Source organism: Seriola lalandi, unplaced genomic scaffold, assembly GCF_002814215.2.
Source record: "Seriola lalandi dorsalis isolate HSWRI2012SDOR001 ecotype SW California unplaced genomic scaffold, Sedor1 jcf7180002054570, whole genome shotgun sequence".
Classification (NCBI taxonomy): domain Eukaryota; kingdom Metazoa; phylum Chordata; class Actinopteri; order Carangiformes; family Carangidae; genus Seriola; species Seriola lalandi.
Window position 1 is genome coordinate 4,139,585 of NW_019525123.1, and position 8,541 is coordinate 4,148,125.

General features: G+C 38.7%; 1 protein-coding gene across 1 annotated transcript in view; it reads right to left on the reverse strand.

Annotated features, from left to right (window-relative positions):
* Positions 1-1,301: 1,301 nt before the first annotated feature.
* The window catches only part of mtmr6 (myotubularin related protein 6), a 14,428-nt gene continuing 7,188 nt past the window's right edge, over positions 1,302-8,541 (reverse strand). The window contains exons 6-15 of the mRNA XM_023416959.2: positions 7,564-7,698; positions 6,626-6,758; positions 6,379-6,488; positions 5,927-6,052; positions 5,076-5,125; positions 4,166-4,259; positions 3,947-4,053; positions 2,878-3,012; positions 2,634-2,760; positions 1,302-1,956 (exon numbers count right to left, since the gene is read on the reverse strand). Of these exons, the coding sequence (XP_023272727.1) occupies positions 1,600-1,956; positions 2,634-2,760; positions 2,878-3,012; positions 3,947-4,053; positions 4,166-4,259; positions 5,076-5,125; positions 5,927-6,052; positions 6,379-6,488; positions 6,626-6,758; positions 7,564-7,698 (1,374 nt within the window). The 3' untranslated portion in view covers positions 1,302-1,599. The remainder of the gene's footprint in view (positions 1,957-2,633; positions 2,761-2,877; positions 3,013-3,946; positions 4,054-4,165; positions 4,260-5,075; positions 5,126-5,926; positions 6,053-6,378; positions 6,489-6,625; positions 6,759-7,563; positions 7,699-8,541) is intronic.

An 8,541-nucleotide genomic window follows, 5' to 3' on the forward strand; every position in this document is an offset into this window, starting at 1 on the left:
CAAATTCCAAGTATTTAATAGCACCCAGGCTGGATAAAACACAGCAGAATGAACTGAGTTTAGTGTTGTGAAGTTGCCATGGAAAGCTCAGTACAAACAAAATTTATGTATATGATCAAGAATTTGCATAGCATTACACATTGACCCTGATCATCCTGACATCCTCCTGGTTTAACATCCTGTCTTTCTGCAGCACACTGATTGAGAAAATGTTTTCCTGTACAGTAAATAAAATCCAATGAAGATCAAATCCTTTCTGAGCTTTGATATGAAGCAAACTTACAACCATAGTCTGAAATTAACACAGAATTATTATGTTGTCAAGAAATAACACAGTCTGGCTCAAAAATAAATGAGAAATGAGAACTTTTGCCCTAAATTCACATGCTACCTCCCCAGGGCAGTAAACCTAACCCAGTTAAAACAAAGTAATGTTTTAATATGTGGCAATGACAAGAAGAAACCTTAAGATTTTTTTTTTTACCTAAAGCCATTCCATTACTTTTTTCAATAACAATATTTTATCTAGCTGTGCTTATTCCAAAGGTATTTTAACATCCAGCATTGGCAGCTACAGTAAGCTGTACTGGTTATTCAATTTTTCAATTAAATTTATTTGTATAGTGCTAAATGATAATATATATGTTATACATATCAAGTTACACAGTCTGATATACAGCAAGTGCTGTGTTGGGTTATTGTTGATCTTCGAAAGTTGATGTTTTAATTCAACTTCAGTAAAATTCTCTTTTTTAAATAAGTCCAGCAATCATGTCCTACATATGACAATGACCCATGATCACGGTCAGCTGTCATATATGATAAGCCACTGACATGGCAGACTCAGAAGTCCAATAGGATTTTGGGATCAATGCACATTAGGAAGTCAGATTATCTGATCAATATGAGAGGTAAAATAGGATTAAATGATCAATAAAGGGGACAGTTGGACAGCTGGACCTGGTCCGTTGTCAGATCAATGGTTAAATAAGAGAAATGACCGCAGCCCACAAAAAAAACACAACTCAAACTGCCAAATTTTGACTCAGCGTAATTTACTATCATAGAATATCCCTAATGATGTAGAAGTGACGTTCTACATCATTAAGGATTCTTATTTTTTTCAATCTGTCCGACTGGAGCAAAATGAGCTCAGGTCACAAGCAACATTCAGATTAGGTTGGATTCAAACTGTTGGATGTAATGAAATATTTCTGCTGCCAAAAACTGTGATTTTGTGTGGGATTTCATGAGGAGAAATATGTTTGGAATATCAAGGCCACAAACTAGAAGACTCGCTGTTCTTTTTTGATGAATTTATTCTCTTTTTCTATTCATTACCTCCCTATAGTGCTTTTCAACATTCATAAAAAAACAAGCCTTTTTCCTATAGGTGCTATATATGACATAATAATGAGGCTTTCCATAGAGATTTAGACTATACAGACATACAACTTCATCCACTCGGCCCATTCAGGACCACTGCGTAATCAGTACGTAATCACATACAGAATGACAGCTTCCTCTTAACATGCACACACTTCTAAGCCTTCTCTCTCAGTCACCTGTCTCTCAGTTTCCCACAATACTCGTTTGATCTCAGCAGGTCATGCGTGCTACTCCAAACTCCAGACTGACAACAGCTGGCTCTTCTTTGGCCAGCTCGCTGTTGTATGTCCCTTCCAGCTCTCCGTAGCTCTGCTTTCTGCTCTCAGTGCCACTGCTGCCTTCTACTGTCCGCTCTGTGTCGGTGCTCTCTGTGGCCTCCTCGCCGACCTCCTCCTGCCCATCCTCCTCCACCTGCCGCTGCACTTCTTTGTGGTTTATAGGTGCCCCCAGGATGAGGGAGTCGGGACGTGGTGGCAGGGTGTTGGAGTTGGAGTGCTGATCTCTAGTGGGAGGAGGGGCAGGGGGTTCAGAGGTTGCAACAGGGGTCACACCGAGCTGTTGGAGCCTCTGGACAGAGAGGGAGGAACAGGACAACAGATCAACAGGTTGCAATTATTTTATCTCAAGACAACAATAATAAGATAATTATCTTGTCTCAAAATAATCGTGGCCCTATTCTGTACCAATATCACAAGAAAAAAAAACTGTTATCCACGCAAGATGATTAACTCATGATCTTGGGATAATGAGAAAAAAAAATTGCAACCATGGTTACTCTTTTTTCTGTAGAAATGGGATCACGTTTTTTTGCGACGATACCGATATCGCCCGATTGATGGCCGATATCGATCATATTTGGCATGCATTGTAGATGGCATACGTTATATCATTCTCACACACTTTGTAAAAGGCCACACAGCCGACATGTTGTTTTGTTTTCGTGGCCTGTTGCGCATTGGCGCATTGAACAAGGTGGGAGATGGGACTACACTAAAGAGCACACAGTGCTTCTGACAGTTGCACAAAGCAGAGTATCAACCACAGGTGATCGGTTTTAGGGTGATCTGTGACTAGAGGCATTCATTCAGATCTACCAATCACGTATAATAATAATAATAATGATTGGTGGCTGATCAATCGTTGCATTCCTAAAAGCAACAACAGTATATATCCACACTGAATATACAAAACAACAACATCTTAACTTAAACATATGGGCTACACAGATTTGTATGCCAACTCACACTCTCCAGTGCTTGCAATGTGCTCTCTGCCTTGCGGCTGTTCTCTCTCAGAGTCAGAATGGTTTTAAGGATAGACTGACGTGGATGCATGGACCGATCAAACTGGTGGTACATGTTCCTCCAGAACCTTGGAGACACAGGTGCATACAAACACAAAGATAAGATTCCTTGTAGAAAGATGTGAAAAAGTATAGCACTATGAATATGTAAACAATAGCAGGAGGGTGAGGAAGGCTGTACTGACTTGAAATGGTAAGGCAGGGTGGAAGGCTCCAACACAGGGTGCAATTCAGAGAATGCCGGGCTGTAGAATGGATTCAAGTAGTTCTGTTTTTCGCTCATTAGAAACGCCCACAGTGAGTGTGTCCTCTCTCTGAGCCTTGAATACAAAACAATAGTTAAGGAGACATACTCAAACACAGCTTAATGAAACGATTTTTTAGTCCTTCAAAAACCAATATCAATTATTAATTAATTACAGAGAGCCCACCATAAAATAAATGTAGTTATGTTTTCTATCATGAAAGAAATCTATGCTTTCCATCATGTTTCACTGCCCTCTGCACATATCCATACTTCCAGAGAGCGGTAACAAAAATACAGTCTATATAAGTATTTGTTTTCAAAACCGCCTTGTGCAGGTGTGTATCATTGTTTTGCTCCATTAATCTTCTGATATAATGAAACATACAACAGAGCAGGTAATGAGGCTGGACAGTGTAATTTGAGAACATAAAGTATTTGTCAGACCAGTGTGAATTACAATCCACAATAAAGAATGCTTGTTTTAGGTTGGTACAGCATGTGGCTGTTTCCCACATGATGACGATGAGTATTTCCAGGTTTAAACAAACAGAGAAATATCTGAAAATCAATGTGGAATATTTTTCTCTGGCAGTGTCCCCACCAGCAACTGACAAATTATTTGTTATATTAATTAACCTACATTTTGTTTACTGTATATTTCCAAAGAGAGAACCACTTTTGGCCAATCCCCAATTCTCTGTTTATTTTAGAAGTCGTACTTCTGTGTTAATGGTTACAAGTGAAGCCACACAAGTAATGTTTGTTTACACCTGTTTTTCAATGTCTCTTCAAAGCCTCTCAAGTAGAGATCTGATGATGAATTTGTCAATAAAAGACAAGAAAAGTTTAAAAAGGTTATCCTCTTAGAAAAAAAAAAATAAATAAAATAAATAATATGTTGCAGTTGTCATCTCTATAGCAAGCGAAAACATGCGGAACATTTTGAGAAAACAAACCAACTAAAAAGACAAATACTCTACACAAACGTGTGTGTTTGTTGGACTCACTGCAACTCTTCTCTCTGTCTCTGATTGTTGCCAAGGAAGTTTCCATATTGACAAGAGTGGACATGTTCATGGATCTGCAGCAGGAACCACTCACTGAACTCAAATGCCTAAGGAGAGAGTTATCTTTAAATAAATACAATAAAACACCACATTTAAGGCAAATACTGTTGATCTGTGTAAATACAATAAACATCATGTCGCTCGCACACTTCCACACACCTGTGGGAACTGCTCCGTCAGCTGCCAGACACACTCCAGGAACTGAGTGAAGATAGGAGACACCTCTTTGGGATCCCCATCCAACTGATCACACCTACAGGTACACAATACAAAAACACATAATTTCACATTGAAGAAACAGCTAAGGAGTATAAATAGTATATATTTAGTATGCATGTAGCAATGGTGGACTCAGGCTGTCTGAGGGGAGGGAGCAAAAAAAATATATGGCACCTAATACACTCTGTTGGCCCCCATTAGGAGAGAACAGCAGCATGTTATGTAAGAGGGCTACATCCCCAATTGAGATGAACATTTTATAGGGTGAATATAAGGAAAACAGCATCTCTGTAATAAAATAGAGGGAATGCATAACAACTTAAATGTTTATTTCTCAAACACATCTGCAGTAAAAACATATTATACTATATTATGCTTTGAGAATTACCTGTTTTGAGAGATCTTTTCAGGGTAGTGAAAAGTAAAAACACTAAAGTAAATATACTTTATATAGCACTTCCAGTTTTTTTCCACTAGAAGGACAACCATACAGCACCTAAAGCAGCCTTAAAGCAGACTTTATCATGTTTTCTCTGTTTTAGGGGTATTTTACAGGGTACTATCACATTTTCTTCCAGTGAAAGGGCACCAATGAGGGCAGTCAATTGGGCACTGGTAGGTGAAGTATTTTTTGGCCTCTGGGGCACCAGGGTGAGCAACTACCCCCTGCAGCCACCTGAGTCCACCTGTAGTATGTAGTCTATATATATATAAAAATCAGGTAATATACAATAGTCATACAATATAAAGAAATATTAAATGGGGCAAATGCAATTATGAGTTCCTGTTTTAGTTTGCGCTAGTCGCAAACACTGACTAAATCTCTGGGCTGACACAGTTGAAAGCTCACCTGTCGGCAAACTTGTGACCAAAGGAGATCCAGTCTTTCTCTATCAGTACCTAAAAGACAAATGTAAGGGAAAAGTAAGTTCATATTGATTCATTCATAATCAGCTCTTTGGTCCTTTTTTAAACTAAGGGACATACTGGTACTGTAATTCAGCCTCGGACTTATAGGCCCTTTATACTTGCGTGCATAAAATCTTTAGCAGTAATTTCAACACTAATAATGTTTTTGTGGTATAAAGAGAATCAGATTATGCTGAAGACCTTCAAGCCACTATAGGATGTCTTACTGACACCCTCCTCCTCTGTATAAGCACATCACCACTGCACTGAATCAAAACAAGACCAGGTCAGGCAAGCCTGAGCTAGAGTCACAATATACTGCTAACTACCAAAATGTGTGCAGTCAGTCATAGAGGGCTAAAATAGTTACAAATGTTCACACATACATGCATAATGTTTTTAAGTACATCATACATATATATAATATTTGTTGTTGTCTGTTTTGGCGTGTCTTATGTTGATTTAATGTTGGCTTTGTGTGTTAACATGTTGCAAACTGTTGTTTATAATCTATAAAAATATATAGCCCTATGAATGAATGAATGAATGGATAAATAAATGAATAAATAAATAAATAAAAATCATAATACATGCAATACTACCTGTCGTGTCCCTGCTACAGTAACTGATATCAGACAAAACTCTTTGACCACCGGCCAGTTCAGCCTGAAATGGACAGACCATTCGGGAGTCTTCCCAAACTTCCGAATGGCCAGTCCGCCCCTGTTTAAAATAGTACCAAACTGTGTGTGTGTGTGTGTGTGTGTGTGTGTGTGTGTGTGTGGCTAGTACCATGAAGCCCTTCATTGTACGGTAGTAAGGGTCCATGAGCAAGGACCCTAGGGAACAGACTTGGGCCGTTCTGTCCCATCCGTCTGAACAATGAACCAACACACTGGCTCCTTCCACTGTCACCGCCTGGGATGAAGAGTGAAGACAGACAGCAAAATATTGTGATATGATTAAAACAAATTAAGCAGTCCTTGGAAGTCAGTGTTTATGATTGGTTAGTGGAAATGGGCCAATTACGAGCAGGTTGAAGGTGGACAGTTAAGATTTATAGAAGGTAGAGATGATTATATCATTATGGTTAAAGTGCATGCTTTAAACGTTGTTTGTAGGAAGATGCCACATATTACCTTCAGAAAAAAGTACTTGAATATCCTCAATAAAGATCTTAATGTGGGATTAAATGCACGCTCAGAAAAAGAAAAATCAAGAACAAGGAAAGTTAAAAAATGTACCTTGGCGAGAAAGATAGCTGCGTCTACAACAGCCTTGATATGCCGTAGCCAGCCACTACTCTCCAGGCCAACCAAGTAGTCACTCATGGAGAGAGAGCGAGTCCCAGTCACTGAGAGAAACATACATAGACCATTTACTGACTACTTGCACTTTGTCTTATTAATTATAGAAGTACCCTTCATAATCTGCAAAAAAATGCGCTGACAGTTTTATATGTGTCCTGATGTGTGTAGTAAGGTGTTTAACCTTCTAGCAGTTTCTGCAGACTGGTCCTCATCACATGGATATTTTCGATGCCAACAAACTGGAAGCGGATGTTAGAGTAGTTGTCTTCGTTCTCATAGCCTTTACCTGCCGCTCGGTTAGCTAGCGCATTCAACTGCAGGACAGAAAAAACAGATAACAATATTTGGTCAAAACCTAGTATAGGGCTTAATGGTGTGTGGTCAGTGTTCAAAACTGAGAACATGGTTGAAAACTGTTGTAGAACTGATGTAAACAACTACTTTTGTAGCTAAAGCCTGCTCAAAAAGTCTCTAAATGTTGCCAGATGACATAATACCCTTATTATGTCATTGCATTGTATTTGCATTCTGCCTAGTGTCAACTGGTTTCAGCCCTTAATCTGTTTGCTTCTCTCCTACTCTGTCTGCTTATGTAGTATTGAACCCAGTTTTACGTCTGGGTTCATTACCAAAAGTATGTTTGAAAAGGAAAAGATGGATCGGCCAGCAAAGAGTCCTGACCTAAATCCCATTGAAAACCTTTGGAGAGAGCTGAAACCTGCTAATGCAAAAAGGAACCTGCAAACTTAAAGAAAACAGCAATGGAAGAGTGGCTACCAGCTAACATGTGCAAGGAGCTTCTAGATGGCTACAAGAAATGTTTAGAGGCTGTCATTGATGCCAAAGGTTCTACAACCAAATACTGATGAACAGTGCCAATTAGTGTGCCTGGGGTACATTTTGTGTTTCACTATTTCACTAATCTTTTCGTTCAGAAACTTTGGACATTTCATTAAAAATAGACTAGCAATACAAAATTGGTTCATTTGAACTTGTAATTCAGGAGCGCCAATAATTTTCCCCAGGTTTGTAAATACAGTACATTTAAAAAACATATCTGCTGTTAATAAACATTGTACATGTTATTCTGAGGTCTTTGTTTGGTTATAACCACTTTACCTTTGGCCTGGTATCCATGACATAGACGAATCGGCTGTTGTGATTGGCTTTGCTGATGGCCTGCAGCATGCTCTCGTCCTCTAAGCATCGTGCACTAAACCCAGAGAGAGGCTGACTGCATCGACACACTGCTGCCTATCAATGTGAACAGAGTCAGAACAAGGACAGTTACAAAAATACAAAATACCGCTGCTGAATTATCAACTAAAACTAGATCATTTGACCACAGTCATAACCTCCCTTCATAGCTCACCGAATATTTGTTTTATCTTTATCAAATTGACAAGGAGTTCAAATATTGATATAAATGTATTAGCCATTTTGCTTTTTTTTTTTAGTTTTGATTATAGATAGAAAACATTAGTATTGTGTTTCAGCTTTCTAATCCTCAATGGATAGTTGATAATGACTAAGCCATTTTGTGGTGCACTATATAGCCTGTGCTAGAACCTATTCCAAAAAAACCCAGAAGTCCATCTGCCAAAAATGCACTGATGCAGACTGTCTGTGTGCAGAGTGCAGACAGCTAGTTTTGCCAAACCGTTATTAAGAGTCAGGTTTTGACAAGTTGACTAATGCAGTTGACTAATGCAGGATATTAAAATGTGTTTAATACAAGTTTTGTTTTGTAGGGTGCAATAATAGTCATGTCTGTTCATCGGTCCCTCTGACATTTTTGTACTCAACAAGATATCTGGACAACTACTGTCCAGATTTCCCTGAAAATTTCATGAACCTCAAACAGTGATCCCTAACAATTTTGGTGACCCTCTATAATGAGCAGATTTCCATGAAATTTGTTAAACACATACATGTACGCAGGGGACAAATCCTTTCCATGTTAGACACCTTATGAGTTTTCCTGCAGAGCCACTATGAACATGTTGTTACGCAATTCCATGTGCACGTTCCCATAAAATTTGCTTAGCATATTCATATAACATAGAGAATACTCCTTTCAATTTCAGTAATTCTATG